General features: G+C 52.5%; 1 protein-coding gene across 1 annotated transcript; it reads right to left on the reverse strand.

The window, feature by feature from the left end:
• Positions 1-7,191: 7,191 nt before the first annotated feature.
• On the reverse strand, positions 7,192-16,409 carry CA3 (carbonic anhydrase 3). The gene is made up of 7 exons (XM_016153139.2): positions 16,328-16,409; positions 15,598-15,795; positions 13,408-13,526; positions 11,858-11,950; positions 10,727-10,789; positions 9,284-9,439; positions 7,192-8,044 (listed from the first exon to the last, which is right to left on the reverse strand). The coding sequence occupies exons 1-7, from the start codon at positions 16,359-16,361 to the stop codon at positions 7,925-7,927; spliced, it is 783 nt and encodes a 260-aa protein (XP_016008625.1). The 5' UTR covers positions 16,362-16,409; the 3' UTR covers positions 7,192-7,924.
• Positions 16,410-21,885: the final 5,476 nt, after the last annotated feature.

Here is a 21,885-nt window from a genome sequence, read left to right on the forward strand (position 1 = left end):
GCCGTCCCCCCGCCGCGCCCCCGCCCCGGCCGGCGAGCTCGATCAGGAGCTGTGACCTTGGGGCAAGCGGCGCTGCGGTCCCGCGGGCGCCGGGAGCGAGCGGCTTCGCGGCCGGGAGCCGCGCGCCCCCCGGTGGCCGGCCGCGGAACAACGCCTCGGAGGCTCCGGCCGCGGCGCTGGGGCGGCGGCGCGACAGGGCGTCTGAAAAACGGGGCTCCGACCTGCGCTGGGCGCGCTCGGGTTTCCCACCGACCCCCTCCCCCGCCCCCAACCATCAAAGCGGCGGGAGAGGGCACGCGCTCCACATCCCGCACGCAGACCGGCTCCCTCCCCTCTCTCCTTGGAAAAATGCGTTTCATTCTTCCAAGTGTAGCTCCTAAATGTCTTTGTTTCTTCTTCGCTAGTAACATTGAAACTCTTCTCTAAGGAACCAAATCTCTCTCGCTTTGAAGAGGAGTTGAGGAATTTAGATATTGTTACCAAGTTTCGCTTTCAGCCAGAACTGGAATGGAAAAATTAAGTGCGACAATTACTCTAAACGATGCGAGTCGTGTATTTAGAATAGTTTATGTTCCACAAGAGCCGTCACAGGCACGTGGCACCAAGGAACGCTCAGCTCACCGAGAATAAAAGCCCACCTGGTGTCCGAGCGTTGGTCCTCAGCTGGGGCCATTTCGCCCCTCAGAGGATATTGACAATGGAGACATTCCACACATCACACTACGGGTGTGTGTGCTATTGGGGCTTGAGGATAAACACCCCGCAAGGCACGGCAGCCCCTAAAACAGGAAGTGTTCCATCCAAAATGCTAAGAGCATCAGGACCGGGACACCCTGTCTCCCGAGTGTCTATCCCGTGGTGCTTTCGTGAAAGGCCTGAAAAAGAGTTATGTGTGTGTCTTGTGAGCCCGGGGACAGGGCCTGGCCCAGGACGTGCCCTGGCTCATCCTTCCATTGGTCGGATTGGGTAGAGAAGAACAGAGCCTGCCTCTCTGCACCTCCATTCACTCCGCGGGAGCGTACCTGCGGCGGCGGCCTCCCTGCCCAAATCCTGGCAGCCTTTATCACCGGCAGCTTCGTCGTGGGAGGAAGCTTCCCTTTCGCTTATAAATCAGCACCTTATACGGGGGATTTTTTACTTCCTTTTAGCTACAAGAGCGACTGAGTGATTTCCGTGCGAGGGGAGGTGTGGGCATCGCAAGTTTCCCCCCTCCCCCATCCAGTGTGAGAGTCGGGGTTCCCCGGCATCATACATGGAGTGAACCCTCCCCAACTTTCCCTCTGCCTGCACCCTCAGCTCAGCCCACCTGGGCGAGACCTTGCATGAGGGCAGCCTGGATGGGGAGGGCCCACGACCGAGCCCAAGCCCACCCGCCGGCGGGAGGCCTGCGGCCTGACATCGTTGGCGGGAGGCTCTGCTGCACAGAGGGCACACCCGGGGTGCAGGGCGCACGCCTAGGGCGCAGGGCGCACACCTGCCGGGCAGGTACTGGGCCACTGCCCGGTGGGAAGAAAACAGGGCACCTCTGTCCATAGTTCTTCTTCACCCTTTAAAAATGCCCACTCCGCCTGTATTTCGCGATGCTCGCCATTGCGTAGTACTGTGTGAGCATCGCTGTGTCCGCCCGGTGCTGGGCGTCCGTGCTCTGTCGCCGGGCCCTGGAGGCCGCGTCACCTAGAGTCTGGAGCCGCCGCTGGCCAAGGGCACGGGAGACCTGAGCCACGCTTCACAGGTCGCCTGTGCCCTTGGCTCTGCTATCTGCTCCTTCCTTCGACTGGCACCGATATCGCTTTTAACATGTTTCTTGTGCCCAGCGTGCCGGGCACGGTGGCCATGCCTGATAAGCCCTTCCTGGTGCGGCCGCCATGCTTCCTGCTGCTTCTCTTCAGTGTCGTTTGGGGGTCACCCTACTCTCTGTTCGTCTCCTCGATGCTTCTACTAGTTCTTAGACGCAGTCGTCTTTCTTCCATGCTCTACACACGAACATGTTTGAAAACGTGAAATCTTTGTAAAAGAGGGGTGGTTTTTTTTTGGCCATTCGTGTATATGTCTAAGATTATATATCAAATATGGAATGCTTCTGCTCAGCTAAAAGCTCTACCCTCTTAGCGAGTTGCAAACTTTCCTCTTGATGCCTCGCGGCTGTTTCGTAATTCCTCTGAAACACTCCACCTCTCTCGGGGCCTAATCAATGTTTCATATCAATTAAGCTGCTCAGAACAAGAGGCTTAGTACAGCTCACCGTCTTGACAACAGACCCTTTGTTAGAGAAAACAACTTGAAAGGAAGACATCAGACTTCTCTGATGAAATATCATTAAAATGCTCCTTTAAACTAAAAAAAAAAAAAAAAAAAAAAAGAACTAACAACAGGCAGGCAGAGTGCACATAATCAAGTTATGAGCCGAGCCACAAAATTCCATCCCCACCACCACCAAAATAGGCCCTAAATTTGATTGCTGGTAAATTCGCTGAGTTAAAATTCTTTTTTCAAAGACTTCTCCACTGCGTTATAAAGTAAGCTCCATGCAGTAGTTGCAAGGACAGGCGTGGGTGGGAGGCGTACCTGGCTGTGCTGCTCGTGGGGGGCAGGAATTTACCGAGGTGGCCATCTAGTTGGCTGGGGCGGGGCGGGGTGTGTCAGTTGAAAACATTTATTGAATTTCCAAAAGTGTCTCACTCTGCTCACCTCTGGCCATGACATGAGCCTCTGAGTTAGGAAGAGTTACCTTTCTCACCCAGGTACGATTCCTGTGAGCATCTCCACATCAATCTGAGTAAATGGAGAAAATTCAGGCAAACTTAGGAAAGGTCAGGCAGTAGGACGGGCCCTGCCGCCTGGTGACCCGGCGTCCACTGCCCGGGCCCACTGCCAACCTGCCTCTTCGGTTTGCACATTGGAGGCGCAGGTGCTAAAAGAGATAAATTGCTGGGTAGAGGATCTCCTTTTATATCTCTTAAAACATGTTTCTTCTACACTAAGTCAGCGTCACTTTTAAAATTTAAATTCGCCAGTGATAAGGTCTAGATGCGCGTGAAGCCGCTGCTCCCATCCCCACCCTCTTTACAGAGAAGGCTGGAGGCAGCAGTAGAAACCCCTCTGAGGTGACATTCCTGGGATGGGGACACAGCTCCCGCCAGCTCGTGGTCTGAGAGTGGCATGCAGTGTTTTAGGATCCTCATCGCCTCATCTGTCCGTCCGTCCGTCCGTCCGTCCATCCATCCATCCCCCCACCCACCCATCTATCCGTGTGTCCGTCCATCCATTCCTCCCTCCATTTCACAAATACTTGTTGAGCACCGACTAGGTTTCAGATGCTGTGTTAGGTACCGGGGCCTTTGTGACATAACAAGACAAGACTCGTCACACACGCGCATCCGCTCAGATCACAGAGAGAGTTTAGAAGTTCTCTCATTGCTCCTAACCTTGGTTTCCAGTGCAGAAACCTGACCCTAGCTCTGACCCCTTCACGTGCCCCAGCGACCACCCCTGGTCCTCCGCCAAGCCGACCCGCCTAGGAGCAGAAAGGTGGATTCCGTGAGCTTAGCCTGCGCAGAGTCTCCAAACACTGCATTTGCGACAGACACGCTTTCGTGGGAGTTGAGTGCCCTTGGAGGAATGAAATCCCTTGAACAAACGTGTTTGGAACCATTAAAATTTCAGAGGAGTCAAGGGAGAGTGATAGAAATTTATAGACATGTTGGAACAGAGAATATGGATATTTAATGGCCGAAATATTTTCCTTGAGCCCCCAGGCTCTACCTGGGGTGATTTAAATACGAGGGAGAATTGGCTTCTCTGTTTACTGCCCAGAGTGGAACCTCACCTGGCTAAAATTAGCTTTTCAGGCACCGGGTGTTATGCCGCTGCAGTGAACTTGGTCCCCTGTGACCGCGCTGGTAGGCTCGCTCCGGCTGCTGCTGATCACCTGTGATTTTCACCTGGCTCGGTTGGCTGGTGGCCGCCATCAAGCACCGTTAAATCTAAAGCAGTTCACTGGCTCTCCATCCCAGATCGTACGCCTCGTCTCTTTGATTTCCTTTCATGCAAGAACTCGAGTCACTCCCAAGTGCATAAACGTGTCTCCCAGCTCGACATGTGCATCCGATTCGGGATTCTGATTTTACGACATGCTCAGACGAGCCCCAAATTAGTTTGGTGGCAGGAAACTTCCTGTGCCGAGGGGGTGGATGGATTTTCCACTCCAAGACCATCCTACCAACTCTGGAAAGTCAGGAGCACAGCGTGGCGCTGCCCCTCCTGCCTCTCACCTTCCTTTATTTGCTGACGTCCTGCTCTTCATACCTGTCCTCAGGTAAGGGGCTGTGCTCAGGAGCAGGACTGGCCTTGGGAAAAATTCTCTGGTCCCCCCCCCACCCCGAATCACCCATTCTGACATCGTGCTGGTTTCTGATGTGGCCCCATCGTAAGGGACAAGCGTTATCGTCTTGTCTTTAGACTCCATTTCCCCCGGCGCCTGTTATGGCCACCCCCTAAGTACTATCTGAGTGGACGAGTTGTGGATTCATGATGTTACTGATAGATACGTAAAGAAGGAAACACAATTTAGGGGCCGACTGAGCCATTAGAATTTTTCTCGGTTGAAGGAGAATCGATTTACAGAGATAGTTAATGGTTAACCACTATTGAGAGTTGAGGATGGTAGGAAAGCAAATCTAAGAGGTTGATATGTATTAACTCATTTAATGATCAAAACAGATCTCTGGGGAGGCGCTATATTATTTTTAGTCACAGATGAGGCACAGAGAAACAGACTCGCCTGCGGCCGTGCACACAGCAACCCCTAGGCCCTCTGGAGACTGGACAGGGTCGTGGGATGTTTCTTTCTCCTTTATTTGAGTTTCGTTTCAAGAACTGCTCCCATTTAGTAGCTCAGGCCTCACTTTGGGCTATTGAAATTCTCAAGAATATGCAGCAATCCCTTACACTCTTCTCTGTTGTACAGAAATATTAATGGTTAACGACAAGCACCTCAGAAGAGGAGCGAGGGTATTCAGGATTGTTAGGAAAATACCAACTAAACCTCTTTGCTCTGAGAGTTTAACAGGAATAAAACAGCGGGGCTTTTGATTTCATTCCTGCAATTGTTGTGCTGCCATCTAGTGGCACGAGTGGAAAATGACATGCAAACCGGTTTGCCTCATTTGCATTTTAAGTCTTTAAGTGCCGCCTTAAGAGTAGTTCTAAACAATCATTCAAATTGCACACATAAAATCTGAAAAGATTTAAATCTGAAATTCACAGTTATCATTCTTTTTTCCTTCTCACTTATCCTTCTTCTGCTAAAATAACGTATTTTGCGCATGTCCAGAATTCTTTAATATAAACAAGAAGACATTAGGAAAGAAAGTAACATCGATTTAATTTTACTTACATGTGGTCTTCAGTGTGGTTTTGGGCCATATGTATTTCCTTTAGACAAATTTTATTTTTGCCAATATCGACTTGAATAACGGCCATACTGATTTTTCTCATGTGTCCCAGTTTGTTTATAGATAATCTCAACTGTATTTATTTAATTATATAAGCAATTACAGGTAGATATTGAAACTGGCGGCCTTGCATGTTCTGTGCAGAATACTTCCCCTTTGTCTATGTAAATATCCCCTGACTGCACATGAAAAATGTAGGATCGGTGATCCTGAAGAGTCATTTGCCATTTCATAATTGTTTATGAAATATATATATATATTTCCCATTAAAAGGCACTGCAATATAGTCCCGCCTGCAAAGTTAGCAGGCCCCACATCCGGTACGTTCCTGGTGACCATGCTCTACTCACAGACTTTCGGGGATGTGGTCATCTGAATCTTATGACACACCTAATTCAAATGAGTTCCTGCCCTATCCCGAAATGTTAAAATATCTTCCATGATCACACTCCGAAGAACGGACAGTGGCTGGGGAGACACGTCGTCACCCTCCGAGCCACGTTCCCTCTGTGGGCTGTGTGCCTGAAATGCAACTGGTCAGAAGCCTGTGCACGACCAGGAAAATGGCCCCATGAATAAGGACACACGTGTGGTTTCAGTATTCTAACGGACACTTCCAAAACCTCAGCGCTTTGGCCCAGGGAGGAGACGGGAGGAAGTGTTACGCTGGACAGCAATCGTGAGTGCCGGCAATGACCCAGCCTGGGACAGGGGGTGGGGACAACGTTCCAGTGAAAAGCCACCGCCTGAAGCTAAGGAAATCATTCCCGAAGGAGGGCTGAGTAAGATGAACCAAACACCAGTGCCGGGCAGGGTGCTGGGTGCTGGGTGTCAGTGTACAGACGCACGTCGCCCCCGGCGGGGCTCGCAGCCTGGGGACCCAGCTCCCCCTGCCCCTGGAGACGGTTCCGGCCTGCCCGGCCCGCGTACTTCACGCCCGAGCTGGCGCTGGCAACCCTCGCCCCCACGCGGCGTGCGCCGGATCAGCTTGGCAGCGCCCTGGGCACGACCAGTAAGTGCCCGGAGAGGGCCAGCTGTGTCGCCGCTAATGACGGCAGCTCCGCACCTGCTAATTGCAAGGGATTTAATTAACACATCCGGCGCGCACTGACCGGCCTGGTTTCACTTCACCCAAGTGGTTATCTATGGAATTACGCCAGCCTCCCGGGATCTGTCAGGCGACTTCCGGCCTCCCAGGCCTCGCAGGCCCCGCCCGACTCGGCACCACTTCCATTTCTCAGGGGAATGAATTTATTGCTGCTGTTTGCTAAAGTGAGGTAACGTATTAGCCAGTGAGGTGGCGAGAAACACACCGAAGCCACTAACTGCAGTGTTAGAATTCAGGACTAAAGGTTATCAGTGTTTTGAAGGTCTAGGTAGATGAACTTTGGTAGTGTTGGACCCGAGTCATCCCAATGCACATTTAAAAAAGAAAGAACATAGAAGCCACAGCCTGACTGGACTCCACGCCCTTCAGGAGCACCCACGGTTCCAGTACCAACCCCAAACCCTAAACCAGCTTCGAGGTGTCTGGAAACTAGTCCATACTCTCAAGTTCAGGGCCACACATCCATCTCCGGGCCTGCAACTTCCACAGGAGCCTTAGGCACCCAGAGAGGAGCGGCGCCCCCGGCCGAACTCTGAACTCTGAACTCCAGTGGTCATCACTACCCCTCAGCTGTAAACACAGACTCACGAAGTTCGCCTTTCAATAAAAAAAAGAAACGCAATGCTCAGCTTCTTGCATTCACGTCTTTATTGGTTTGACGCTCGGCCCAGCTGCTGTGTGTTACCCGAAGCCCTTCACGCCTGTGTTCTAGAACCCTTAGCTCCGCCCTCAAACGCCAAAGATGCGGGAGGCAGCTTCCGTTTTAACAAGCATGCAAAAACAAAAGTAGCAAAATTAATAATAAATGGCCCTCTTTCAGGTAAAGACAGATAAGTATTAGGATAAAGTCGACCATCTTTATGAAGAAGACGTTACAATACTGGGTCAGATTTTTTAAAAACCCTTTGTTACGTGTGTGTGTGTGTGTGTATTGATAATCAAAACCAGGTCACCTTTACAGTAGCTAGAATTTTAATGAATGACAAACTCGTTGGTTTCATGTAAGGGTTAAAACACGTCACCTCAATTCAGGGCCATTGCGATCTCTGCTTAAGTCCAATCGCTGTCTGATCTACACACGCCTCTGCTCCTACATAACTACTCATTATTTCTTTAAGCCGAAGAACTCATAATGAAATGCGGGATGACAGAAACGTTCCCTCTCCCAGACCTTGCCGGAAACGCTACATTTGCAGGCAAGAGGGTTCCTACGAAGGCCAGATGCTTTCCTACTGGGTGTCGTCCGCGGTGACCTCGGTTTCGCGGTGAATGCGCCTCCCGCTCGTCGCGCAGCGTGGAAACCGAGGCCCGCGCGGCGAGGGCGCCACGGGCCGCACGGAGCTGGGCGGCGGCAGCGGTCCCGTCACTTGAAGGAAGCCCTCACCACCCTGCCCTTGATGGGCTGCGGGGGCCGCCAGTTGCCCACCAGCGGCACGGGCGGCTCGTTCTCGGCGCTGGACAGCAGGCTGCGCAGCTTGGCCATCTGCCGGAGCGGGGGACAAGGGTCAGGCGACAGCGCAGCGAGTGGACACGGGCCGCGCGTGCGCAGCAGAGTCGGGGCCCGCTGGCCTGTAAAGACCAGCGAGCCGCCAACCCTGTCTCGAGGCCCAGCCCCGAGCACCTGCAGCCCCGAGCTCCTGCAGCGACGGGGACCTGCCCTCGTCCAAGGCCGCGTGGCTTCGTCTCGTGCAGGGCTGCCCCGCCCCCAGATAAAGCCTTTTCCTGCTGAATTCTGAAATATCTAAGTTTGTTTGAGGGGTCAGTGTGGACCCTGCGCCATCAGCGCAAATAACACCTTTGCTTGGTCTTTGTCGGATGCATTTATAGAGTAAATATTTTTTTTTTTAAGCGCAGAAAAAAATGAGAGTCCTGCTACATTTTAATTTTTAAGAACTGATTTTTTCAGGGAGAAGAATTGAAGAAATCCTTATCAGTAATACTGTATTTCTACGTTTAAGAGTGTGTGTGTGTGTGTGTGTGTGTGTGGTTTAGCGTTTCTCCTTAAGAGAATTCCATTCCTCTTTCAAAATGCTTATATCAGTGAACCTGACGATTAAGTCTGACCTTTTGATGAAAACGATCTATGTGTACCTGAGTCCCCGCCCGGCCGCAATAGCAAAGTGAGGGGGTCACCGGCAAAGGACCGGACCGCACTGCAGGGCATTGGCCACCTGGGCTGGGAGGCCCCCAGCCCGCCACCTGCTGCCACGGGGCCTCCCCACGCCCGCCCGCTCGGGAAGGGGGGCGGGGGAGCGGGACCCGCAGAGAGGAGCGAGGTGCGGGGCGCAGGCAGCGCTCGGCTGCGCGATCCCCAGCAGCCCACTTGCCGTTTCCGGGCCTCGAGTCACCTCTGAGAAGCCAGGGGCGGGGTACCCCTCACGAGGACGGCGGACCCCTGCGGCTGGCGCCCTCCCCGGGCCCGTGTCTCCCCTCCCGGCCCCACACCAGTGCTCAGCGCTCCGGGGTCCCGCGAGTCGCACGTCAACCTAAACGCTGAGCGCTTAGCGTCACCATCACCGCGGAACGCCTGGCGCTGACCCCGGCACCTTAGGGGGTCAAGCTTTAGAGAGCGGGGCGGGCTGTCTGTCCGAACCACGCGGACGACGACAGCTCTGTCTGGCGCCAGGGCCCTGCAGCGCCCACTCCGCCGCCGGCACGTCCGCCGGGGCGGCGCGGCCTTCGGAGCGCGTGCGGTGGGCGCAGGGCCACGGCCGCCGCTCACCTGGTCGGAGCTCACGGTCATCGGCTCCTTGAGCAGCAGCCACACGATGCACTCTTCACAGGGCGGCGTCGTGAAGGAGCCGTGGTAGGTCCAGTAGTCCCGGCAGGCGGGGAACAGGCAGGACGGGTCGAAGTGCGTGAAGGGCGCCTCCTTGCCCTGCAGGGCGGGGCCAGCAGGTGCGTGAGTACGGCCTGCCCCCCCCCCCACGCCCCCGCGCCGCCTCCCGCCTCCCGGGTGAGAGCGAGGTCAAATGCAGCAGAGGAAAGGGAACTCAACAAAGCGCCTTTCAGAGACAAAGGGCAGAGGCGGAAGGAAGCTGGCCCAAGCTCTGACTAGACGGGTGCGGTCACGTGACACTGTGCTCCCTATTAACTGTCCCTGGGACTGTGTAGTTGGCACCTCTCAGCACAGAGTGGAAACGCAAATCTAAACTGCAACACAGGCATTTCACATCGTTGATGCTTTGGTCCTCAACGATTACCAGACGGGCTCGCTTCATTCTTGAATGTTGATTACTGGTGATAAAACTGACTAGCATTTGGTCAGAACTGTCCCACAGACGAGTAAAATGAGTCTGTTAATTAGAAGAGTCTACTGGTAAGACGAAAATGCCGGGGAGAGAGGGCGACCCCAGGAGCAGACGTGCACTACCTCTGTGAGTGTGTGCACACGTGCACGTGTGTGTGCACACCAGGACCCAGACGCGTACTACCTCTGCACTTATGTGTGTCGTGTGTCGTGTGTCTGTGTGGTGTGCGGTGTGTGTGCATGTGCACTGCATGTGTGTCCCTGTGTGTTGGTACATATGTACATGTGGCGCATCGTGTGTGTGCATGGGGTGTGTGTGCATGCAGTGTGTGTGTGCATGGGGTGTGTGTGCATGCAGTGTGTGTGTCCATGAGGTGTGTGCGCATACATCGTATGTGTGCATGCATCGTGTGTGTGCATGGGGTGTGTGTGCATGCATCGTGTGTGTGCATGGGGTGTGTGTGCATGCATCGTGTGTGTGCATGGGGTGTGTGTGCATGCATCGTATGTGTGCATGCATCGTGTGTGTGCATGCATCGTGTGTGTATGAAGGGTGTGTGTGTGTGCATGGGGTGTGTGTGCATGCATCGTGTGTGTGCATGGGGTGTGTGTGCGCACGTTGTGTGTGCTGGGCGTGTATCTGTCCGTGGGGATCGACTACTCCACTTCTCTCTTGTCCGCTTCATTGAGAAAGTAATTCTCTAAAAAATTGTGAGGATTCAAGAAGCTGATGTATATGAAATTGCTCTAAAAACTATAAACCATACAACTGTAACGGCATTTATTTTCATATATATGTTCAACATATTCATCAAACTTAGTAACAGATCTTAGGTGAAAGAAATATACTTGAAATGTAAAAAGAAAAAAACGACACACTGCTTTCTATTCTCAGAGAGAAAATGATTTTTTTACCTTTGTCTTAACTTTGTCCAGCGCGTCAAGGAGCAGCTGGAACTCTCCTTTCTCACGTCCTATCTACAAGAAAATAGGAAACCAATAATTATATCTTTCCCTTCTCCATCATTTCGAATTGTCTCGAAAACTGATTCTGATCCCTCCGTCTGCAACTAGGGTTTATAAATCTGCCAGAAAATTGTGCACTAAGCAAAAACATAAGTTTATTTCCTCCCCCTCAAAATTTTAGACTATTTTCTGAACTAAACTTGGACTCCAGGCCTCTGAAGCACAAAACCACAAAATTGCATGTTGATTTATCTCCATGTCCTTGACCTTCTCAGCAAAGTCATTCCACTTTTTTTTTTTTTTTTTTTTTTTTTTTTAAAGAATTCGAGCTAGGATGGACTCAATGTATCGAAAACAAAACTCATTGTCTTTCCATTCGGGCCCTCCCCACTTCCTGGTGTGTGGTATTCAAGCCCAGAAAATGGTCCAGTGAGTTAAGGACATAAAACAAAGTAGGTCATTCAAAAAGAAAGAAGCCGGATTTTCACCTCTGGCTTAAAACCTAGATTATGTTACTAGTAAATTCATGTGTTAATGACACTAAGTCCTCTCTAAACCGAGGCTGGCTCGACAACACACACATTCCAAGTGCTGTCTTATCCAGGGTCACGTGAGTGAGCGGTGGCCGCCCTAAGCCGCAGGGATGTGCAGCCAGGCGCCCCACACCGGGTGGCTCCCAGCATTGTTTTCCTGGTTTCCAGTGCAATGCAAATGGGATAGTGGCCTAGGATAAAGAAAATGCTCCCTCGCCCTCACCGCCACCGCAATGAGCCCCTTCAAGGACTCTCGTCCGCAAGCCGCCCAAAGGCACACATGCTCGTACATAACGCCCATAAACGCCACACCCCGAGAACCATCAGAGGTGCTGGGGGTCCCCGCGGGTGGCAAAAGGGACTTTGTTAAGGGAAAGCAAAACATTTTGAGCTGATCTCAGCAAAAATACCTCGATTAGTTGAATGAATAATGAAATCCATGCCTTTCTCCCCTTTAAACAAAAGGAAGAAGTGACTCTCATGCTATCCTAAGCGCTGATAAGAAAGTAAATTTGGAAAGAACAAATATGGTCAGCTCTTGCCTTACCTTCAGAAAAATGCCGACCACGGCGACCCCGTCAGGTTGCTTCAGAGCTTCTCCGAACGTGTTATACTTTGGGTTCCAGTGGACCAGATGCAGCTGCAAACACAAGACCGGCGGTGAGGTGCGTTTCCAAATGAGAGATGGCTGTCAGAGCACTCACGGTGAACCCCGGAACCGTATTGTCTGAGGTCCCTAACCACTCTCCTAGAGTGTGATGGAATTCCATTACCATCCAGTATTTTGGTGAAATTTTGAATGGTTCAAATCAAGATTTAGAACTTTAATAAACGATAAACAAAAGTTGAGCTTTTCGTTAAACGAATTCTAAAGATTTTATTTTTGCATAACATTACTCCTTTTTCTGACCAAATCTGACAGTGAAACACAGCTATGAGCAGGACCCTGCTAACATCCTAGAGTCACAATGAGTTAGGAAATAAAGGAGGAGAAATAAGGGGGAAAATTCTTGAACATTTTCGTACCTACCTCCTTTTAGCAGCCCGGGGTAACCTTATCTTAATTTAGAACGCAGGCTCCCGTTAGGTTAGTCAAATGTTCCACAATGAGTTACGTAGAATGGCGAGAGAATACAACAGTCCACAGCGGTTAAAACTATTTCATGCCAGGTCAGAAGTGCGAGATAATGCCATGCACAGAAGTCAGACTGCAAGCCTTGCCCGCGGGGTAAGGAACACACTCAGCCTCGCTGGCCAGTGGGGGAGGTGGCTAGGAGCATTCGCAGTAACAGCCAATCTAGTGACCTAGCCTGCCCTGGGCTCTCCGGCTGGCCCATGGAGAGATGGAATGATCTCGGGAAGCATTGTGAGTCTTCCAGAGTAAGTTTAACCGGTGAGGAAGCTGCCTAAGAGTCCCACAGAGCCCCTGTCACGCCTACCTCCAGGGCTTGTCACCTCTCGTAGACTCGGGTTTATGGCTGAACGTGGCGGGGGGCTTATCTTATTTCTCTGTCATTTGGGTCCTTGATCTGAGCTACAAATCATGCTTTCTTCTTTTAATGGGTTAACTGAGACAGAGTTGTGTGTGTGTGTGAGTCTGTGTGTGTGTGACAAGCACACCTCTCACGAGGAGACAAGGACGTGAGCTTCCACCCCCTTACGAGGTGCCATTCATTGTCACAGCGCCACATTCTCGTTTGAGGTGGCCTCGGGCGCGGCTGGCGGAGACACCTGCAAAGCCCCTCTGCGTAGGCAGAGCCGCAGGCCTGACACTGTCCGGCCTCAGTTTCCCCACCTGTGGCCTGTCCGTAGAGCTGCCAGAGGACCCAGAGCTCGGAATGAGTGTTGGCTGTGCCCGAGACCTTTTTTCCGTCCAGCTCCACAAAACCTCCCCCAGCGTCCTAACGCCCGGCGCTCACGCCCCCTCCCCCTCTCAACAGGCCAGCCTGGAACGTTCTGCAGCTTCATCTCGCTCGGGCCCAGAGACTCCAGCTCTTTCCCCTCCTGCAGGCCGGGAGCAAAGCGGCGCGCGCGGCTTGGCGAGAGTCGGGTTTTCACTGCGCGAGACCCGGAGTGGGCGACAGCGGTGCCACCTACCTCGGCGGCGAACTTGACCCCGTCCACGGTGTGCTCGGAGCCGTGGTCGTCGGCGGAGCCCCAGTGCAGGTGGAACTGGCGGAGCCGGTAGGGCCCGCTGAGAGGCCCGCCCCGCAGCACTGCGGGGGGCGGGGGGGACGCGGGGTCAGCGCGCCCTGCCCTGCGGCGCCCCCAAGGCCAAGGCGACGCTGCGCCCGCGCGGGGCCCAGTTTGCGGGGCGAAGGCCCGGCGCACTGGCCTCCCGCACAGAGCCAGGTCCCCGGACGCAGGCGAACGAAGGTCTCTCCCTTCTGCCTTGCTCGTTTGCTCGTTTTATTACGCTTAAAACGTCAATGTCATACATGCGAAAATAGACGTAACAGGGCAGGTGGGCGATTGGGGTGTAGACAAACCACGTGCGGGCGGCCGTGGGCGGCAGTGGCAGGAACGCGGGGGGCGGGGGGCTGCGCGCTCCGGCCCCCTCACGCCGCGTGCTGGTTGCGCGTCCTCGGGCAGGCGGCTAGACCCTTCTGAACCCGGTTTTGCATCTTTACGGAGGTGATAGTAATACTAACCTTTCGGAGCCGCTGTGAGGATTGACCGAGATCAAAGACTAGCACTGGGGGCGGGGGGGGGGGGGCGGTCACCACGCCCAGCGGGCAGCGGGCCAGCTCCCTCTCCGGGCCCTGCCGCCAAGCGCTTTCTTGAGGACCGAGCGGGAGCTTTAGTCCACGTCTGTTTTAGACTAGGTCTGCTGGGCGCGGGTGGGGTGGGGGGAGTTAGGGGCCTCCAGGCCATGGAGCTGTGTGGACGGATGAGCTAGGTGATTCTCGGGAGCACTGATTTGACCTTGGTGTCCAAATACCTCGACCCTGTTGCTAAACTTGGTTTCAGTCCAGCCAGCCGGGGTTCAGATATTTTCTAAAGGATAACGGAAACTATGCAGAAACCTTAAATGGAAGATTTCACAATACAAGCGAGATTGAGATAGAACCCATCAGGTAGCTATTCTAGAAAGGGCTGAAATGCATGCTGAGGCCACAGGACACCCTCACACAGCAGAGCACATCTCCCACGAGCTCCGTCCTGCAGAAACGACTGGTGTGATTTATTGCATTTTCCTGCAGGACCACTAGGGACATTTATTATTTGGACATGTGCATCCAATTTATTAGGATGAACCCTGTGAACCTGTCAATAGTCGACCGTTTTGCTTACAAAAAGAAATGAGATTTTGATGTGGTCTAACCTAATAGATACTGTTTAACTTTGTTGTTTATCCTTCAAAATGGAACTTGATTTAAATGTAGAGGGGAGAGAAGAGCAACCGTAACATGAGATCATTGTTTAAGGAAAGATAAGTTTCTATGCTATTCCCTGCAGGTTTACAGCATCATTGAGAATATTCATTTATCCACATCCTAAGGATGACTTGAACTTTTTTACAGGCGGAGTCATAAAATGTATTATATATGTCTAACACCACCATATTCAAGGAATATTCTTATTTCATTTACAGTGGAAAACAAAGCATTTCTAATTGGCTTCCTTTTAGTTCACTGATTTGCTTAATAGTGTAGGTGAAATGAGATTTTTTGAAAACGTGGTTTTTCACTTTCTCTCTCACACACACACACACATCATCATCATCATCATCATCGCCCAAGAAGAAAGTGCTGGATACTTCAAAAACACTCACCAAAACGATTAACCGGATAACCCCCACGCACCCCCGAACATCAGGGCCTGACTCCTGCACTCTCTGCCCAGCCTCGGCCCCACCCACGGGGAGTGGACCCCGAGTGGACAGAGCCCCCCACTCTGTCTTTGCCACTTCCTGCTCTGCAAAGCGAGTCCCTGCGACTCGGGAACAAAGCCTTGCTCCAGACGGTGATGAGGAAGCACAGGGACCCCCCCCACCCCGGGCGAGCCCTCGCCCATCCTCAGCCGTTTCGGGAATGCATTGCCACCTTGAGCGTGGCATAGGGCCAGGTCACAGAAGCAAAGTGACCAAGCCTAGACCACCTTGGTCACTTTGCTTCTTCGATGCATAAATACTGCTGTCACGACTAGAGCGAAGTCAAACGTCATCTCCACGTTCAGAAGTGAAGCGTCTCTGCTCCCCACTGATTCTGTTACTTTGTCACATGTCACCTTTCGTCAGTAGGGACTTCGAAACGTCCATGTGCTCTACCCAAGGGCCATACTTACTTGACCGATCAAAAGTATCATCAAACACGACCCTGCAGGTCTTCCCGTTGTTCAGGATGGTCTTGCAAGAGCCGGGGTCATAGGACACCGACCAGGGCGGCAGAGAGGGGTCGTGGTTGATGTCCTTGGTGTGCAGCTCGATGGGCGACTGGTTGTCTCCCTTGGCGATAGGGTACAGCTCGTGCCAGTGGTCCGGGCCTAGGAGGTCAGGGCGAGGGGATCGATTGATTTGGTGGCGCCGCCCAAACCCTCCTTCTCATTGTGGGGACCGTGAAAAGGCCTGGGATGCAGGGCAGTGCACAGCTTGGCGTTTGGGTCCCGCGCACAGGTGACCCCTCCACTGGCTCCAGAATGCGGCCTCAAAGGCTCCCTTTGAAACGGACTCATCCCCTGCTTTCCCGGCGCCCCCTGGGGCGAAAGCAAGGCCACCTGCGGTTCGCAGAGCGCGCCCACGCTCCCTCCCCGCGGGCCAGCCCGCAGCACCCGCGCAGAGCTGAGCGCTGCCGGGAGCCGTGGGAGCGGCGCTCCTGGCCTGACGTCTCGGCCAGGACAGTGTGGTCCTGGGCCGGCGACCCGGCCTCTCCGAGTAATGAATGACGGCTCCGCGCCGGCGGACCGAGGAGACGGAGGCCGGGCCGCAGCGTCCCGCACTGGTAAGCCTCGTGAGCGTCGCCCGGTCCCGTGCGCTGCGCGCTCCCACTCGCGCGCACGGCCGCGGCCTCGGACTCACCGTTGTGGCTGGCGTAGCCCCACTCCTTGGCCATGGCGCGCTCTGGCCGGCTGGCTGCTGCCCGCTGCCCGCGCGCAGTCCCGCGAGCTCGCCTTTTAAACTGGTCCCCACCCCGTCCTGCATGGCCTTATTAGGTCCGCAGGGGCGGGGGGGCTAAGCTGGCTCGGGGTGCTATTCGTGCGGGGGGGGGGGGCGAGGTGGGGCGAGCCAATGAATTCCCAGGGCTGGACAGCTGTCGGGATTGGGGGGAGCGGAGGTCCCCCACCCCCGCCGGTCTCCAGTCGCGTCCCCGGGAGCCGCAGGGCTGTCCAACCCCGGCGCTGGGTGGAGGGGCAGCGCCTTTCGCCCGGTTCCCCCTGCCGCCTCCATGCATTATTATTATTTTTTGTTTGTTTATTTGCGGGGACGGTGTGTGGCAGACGTGCTCAGCCGCTGGGGGCAGCGCCTCTGCCCCATCGCGCGCCGCGCCAAGTGACGCCGGCTGGAAGGAACTCGCTTATTTGCCTGGCGCGTTTGCGACTCCCCTGCAGGCAACTTGTAAAGTTATAGGGCCAAAGGATGGGGACGAGGGCCGGGAGGGCAGGTCCCCAACGCCGTTATCCCCAGCCTGAGAGCCACCTGCCGTGGAGCTGCACCAGGCTGCGTCCCCGCCCAGACCTGAGGTCCCCTGGGCTGGGCCCTGGGCTGGGTCGCGGGAGCCCCTGGTCCGCGCAGCACACAGCAGGGGCGGGGAACTGAGTGACCCCCGCGGCCTGAGCCGCACCTCCACTCCCCAAAGTCCAGGCTTCTGCGTCGCTGAGAGAGAGGGGCCTGAGCAGAAAGTGAGCCTGCTGTTTGAAACTGGAAACCTCACTCTCCCAGACGTCACCCTGTTGCCCTGAACGTTTGGGAGAAAAGGAAGAGCAGAGGGTTTCCAGATTGCCTGTATTTTTCCTGCGTCTTCCAAGTTGTTTTGCAACAGGATAAACCGGGGGAAAGGAGACTGCACGGGCTTGTGCAGTGTGCACATGTCAAAGATACATGTTTGCACGGCCGGTCATCACTGACGTTGGAGCGTCTGCGTAGGGGATACTTACTTATATTCCAAAAATACATTGTAAAGTTTCTTCTTTGTCCTGGGTCAATGATACCTTTATTTTTAAAAAGATAGCAGAGCAAGTTAAACCTAATTTCAGTGCTGTCTTGAGCAAGATTGCAATCTGCATACCCTAATTTACTCTGACTTTGACTGATGCTGGCGTTTTGCGTTTGAGGATTACCAGCCTTGAAAAGGAACTCTCTCATCATGGTAAAGCTAGCTCATCCACCAGGCATGCAGGATGGCTGGCCACACTCATAACCCAGACGCCAGGGAGTCACTCCCCAGGGTATTTTTGTGACCAGGGATTATTTGATCCACACAATAGCAGTGTTGGAATCAAGAAGTGATATAGTTTGGAAAATTGAAGCAAACACAGCAAGCAAATACCAACTCTTAGACTCTGAGCTCAAATATGGCAGTGCGGGATCAGAACGGCGGCTGAGTTGGGCTGTCCTGTCTGTCTTCTGCTTTGCCGTGACAGCGTGGTGTGTAGTTTGTGGTTAGTGAGGGTGTTTTAAAAATTCTTACTGAGGGCATAATTATTTATATTACCAAACTATGATCTTGTTCCAATTCATTAGATTGTTGCAATCTCGCTTTTTCTGGTATGTGTGGTTACATGACTGGTAACTAAATTTTATGTTGTTTATGATACAGTAGTAATATAGATAAAGGGTTTAATAAAGTCTTTATACCAAGCAAGGCCAACAATCTGGGAATTCATCATATTGTTACTATTTATGCATAGGAGCTTTACAAATGGGTTATTTGTCGTTAATTAAAATAAAAGACTGTGCACAGTGAATAAACAATAAATAAAAGACTTGGACAGCAGCAACATAATTTCAAATAAACACTAGGTAGAATTTGCAAAGTGGAATATTTAATAGTTTTAGGTGCAGTCTTGAAAAATGATGATTTCTTATAAGAAAGTTCATAAAATTAGGAATTCCAAGACAATTTATATCAAATCATGTTGTTTTAGACAACAGTACATTTTTCAGAAACCACAAATTAATCATCTACATCTTAATTGATTTACTCCAGCAGGTTTGTCTATAAATTTCAAAATTCCCTGTCAACAGAGCACAGAGATCATTTTAAATAGCATCCAAGACTGAGATTTCTGGAGTGGCTTAAAAAAGAAAGCCATGAAGTACACACTGAGATTATTAACGGCAGCAGAAGAGCTGGGAACCATGGACCAGCAATGGTCTCCTAGCATACGGACTGCGCTTCTCCCAGCACTGGTATTAGAAAGTGGATATATTAGGCAATTTATAGAATTCCGCCCTCCCCAAATGAATGTGCTCATATAGAGGGAGGGAGAGAAAGGGGTGATGGGAGGGGGGAGAGAGAGAGAGAGAGAGAGAGAGAGAGAGAGAGAGAGAGAGAGAGAGAGAGAGAAAGCATATGAACAGAGCAACCTAGGAAGGTAATTTGGGTAAACAGAAGTTGGAGCGCGGAGGTGGAGGTCTGAATGTGGAAGTTTCAACTAGGTTGTATATTAAAATTATAAACTTCAAGGATCTAAGGTGATACAATTTAAACATATTTTTACACTTGATTTGGCATTTTGTTTTTGCAAGATACCAGGTGGTATAACTAAGTCATGTCTTCTGCAAATTGGTATCAATAGGTGCTCCTACGGCATATGAAAAAAAAGAAAGTGAGAAACCGCCTACTCATTCACTTCTGAGACCGAAGCGTAAATTAAAATTTGAAGTAATTGTATAATTGTGCTTGAATATTTTATATTGTAGGGGCAATATTTTCTACTACATTTTTGTTTTCATAGAACAAGTTCTAAACTAGAAATGGAAAAATAATAAAAATCAAATCTAAAAATCTAAAAAATCTAAAAAAATGAAATCTAATTAAAATCGAACTTTTAAATTATTTAACTGTCATACATAATATAACTTTTGCCTTTTTACCTTCTCCCTGACAATGTTTTTTTTTTTTTCAAGCGGCTTGACTTAACTATATTATATATGAACATGACAGGCCCAGTTCTTGAGTTTGACACCAGTGACAGCTGAGCCACTTGGATGGGATCGTAAATTTTGACTCCTGTTCATGGCAAATTTGTAGGAGAGCAGCCTGAGGCCTTGTCTCAATCACCAGACAGAGACGGTCCCTTTACGTCAGAGTCGGAGCAGGGCCATACGGCAAGACCTCACAGATCCATGCAGTAAGATTTGATCATCGGGGTTCATAAATTCAAAACGTTTCTTCCAAATGCAAACTCTGTTTTTAAAAAATACAGTCAGGGCATCTTAAATGGAGAAAAACTCATTAAGTAAATTTCATGATCCCTTTCCTTAGGATCGAATTTAGATGATCAAGTCTCGTTTTCGATAACTTTATGATAGTAGTTGTTTGTAAAATTAAGAGGTGGCATTGTGTTTTCTCTTGCCATTTCATAGCATGTAGGTCTCTGAAATGCCAGCTCCCCAGGTCCCCAAGAAGCAGGCACGGCTTTCTCTCTGGGTTCTCGGAACGCAAAATGCAACACGAATGAGAATCACACGAACCCTGCACGTTGCACCGCGCTGGCCGAGATGCACGCCGTGCCCCACGTCTAGACCATGAGCGCCCTGCCGCGTGTGGGGGTGCACGTCCCGCGGCCCCCGACCCGCGGCCCACTCGGTGTCTGACCAGAACGGAAACTTTGGGAATGACGATTCCACATCAGAATAAACTGGAGTCGCAGGTGCTTTTCTTCACGCGTTGGAAGTATGGTGTGAATTCGAAAGACTTTAAAGAACGTACATTGAATACTAAAGCAAATGCTCTTGTGAGGTCCCATGTAGTGTAACCCTCACTTTGATTTGTTCGAAGGTGAGAACAAAATGTTCCTCGAGAGAAGCCAGAACTAGTCTTGGTCACTTTAGCTTTCGGAATACCCTGTTGGCAAGGAACTCGGAGCGGCGGCAGGTGCGGGGCCAGGTGCTCACGGGCGCGGGAGAGACGCGCGGGGCGGGGCGGGGCCAGCGCTTCCTGCCCGGGCGGGCACCGGAGGCGCCTCGCGCCGCACCCCGCACCCTGCACCCCGCACCCCGCAGGCAGAGAACCGCCGCGGGCGTCTGCGGGTGTCCGCGGCGTGGGGAATCGGGAAGCACATCCGCGCTTCGGGCCGAGGGAGTGTCAGGCTCGACCCAGGGGGACGCAGAGGGTCGGAGGGGGAATGACCCGACCGGAGGCCGGGGTGCCCCGCTCCCGCTGGGAGCAGATCTGCCCTTTGCTGCCCCAGCTAATGGCGCGCCACGCCCCGTGTCCGCGACAGTCCTCAAGGGCGGCCGTCAAGTCAGATCTTTGGTTTTCGGTATCGTGGGCCGCGGTGACATCCTTCTTTTCAGAAGGTGCCCCGGAGATGGGGGACCCCCCCCTGCACCGCAGGGGCCTGGGCGGGGCGCACGAACACGCCTCCCGCGCGCGCCCCCCGATCCGCGGGTATCGGACCCGCAATTTCTTGTGCAAGGCAACCCTTCTTCCACGAGGGGTGGTGACTGCGCTTGAGAGGAACAGCTGGTCAGGTCTTTGCGCCTTCGGCCTGAGTCGCAAACGCCCCAGATTGATGTTTGATTGACAGGGAGGCTAACGGGCGTCGTTGCCATTGCGGGGGTGGGGGCAGGACCCGTTACCCCGCAGCGTCGCCTGGTCTGCCCGTGACCGCGCGACACGGAGCCAGCTGGCTGCGCACTTGGGTCCCCGTGTCGTCACTAAGGAGTGGCAGGGCCCCAAGCTGAATTCAAGAAATGAGGCCGTCAGTCCTGACTCAGGAAGGGCCATTTCTCCACGCTGCGCGTGTGGAATGTCGCGTTACTCACGTCTGCGTGGATTTTTCTAAGGCACATTATTTACGGCAGCGAAGGAGGCCCCCCTACTCCCCCACCCCCACAGCGGAAAACTAGAAATTGTTCGGGTGACTGGCCCTGTGAAGAGTTTTATGGTTCTTTTACAAAATGGAGTAATAAAAAGAACCCAGATATGTAATTATTGAATTGCATGGAATATACAAACTACAAATTTTTTTTTCATAAATTTAATGTAATTCGACTTGAGTATATATCTTCAATTTAGATTTTACTGCCGATGTAGATCAATTGACATGTCACAGATCTTAGCATAAATCCCATCTCTCGGAATTGGTTTCTTTGCCAACCCACAGACAGACACTTCCGCGGTCCCCGAGTCCCGTTTCACGGTTTCTGAGTCACCGTGGTGCGGTCGGAGGTGATGACTGCTCCGACACCGCTCTCCAGCCCGTGACGCAGGTGACTCGCCGTGGTAACTGTTACTCTGGAGCTCCTGTGACCGCATTTGACACTGCGCTGGACGGTAGTGACCCAGGCAGAGGGCGAGGCCGGGGGAGGCTCAGGACGATGGTGGCCGTCAGGCCAGGCCAGGCCAGCCACGGGGGTCGCGGTGAGGAGCTGCTGTTTTCCTCCGGGACGGTGGCAACTTGTCAGGG

The sequence above is a fragment of the Rousettus aegyptiacus genome, unplaced genomic scaffold (genome assembly GCF_014176215.1).
Source record: "Rousettus aegyptiacus isolate mRouAeg1 unplaced genomic scaffold, mRouAeg1.p scaffold_m13_p_15, whole genome shotgun sequence".
NCBI classification, from domain to species: Eukaryota; Metazoa; Chordata; class Mammalia; order Chiroptera; family Pteropodidae; genus Rousettus; species Rousettus aegyptiacus.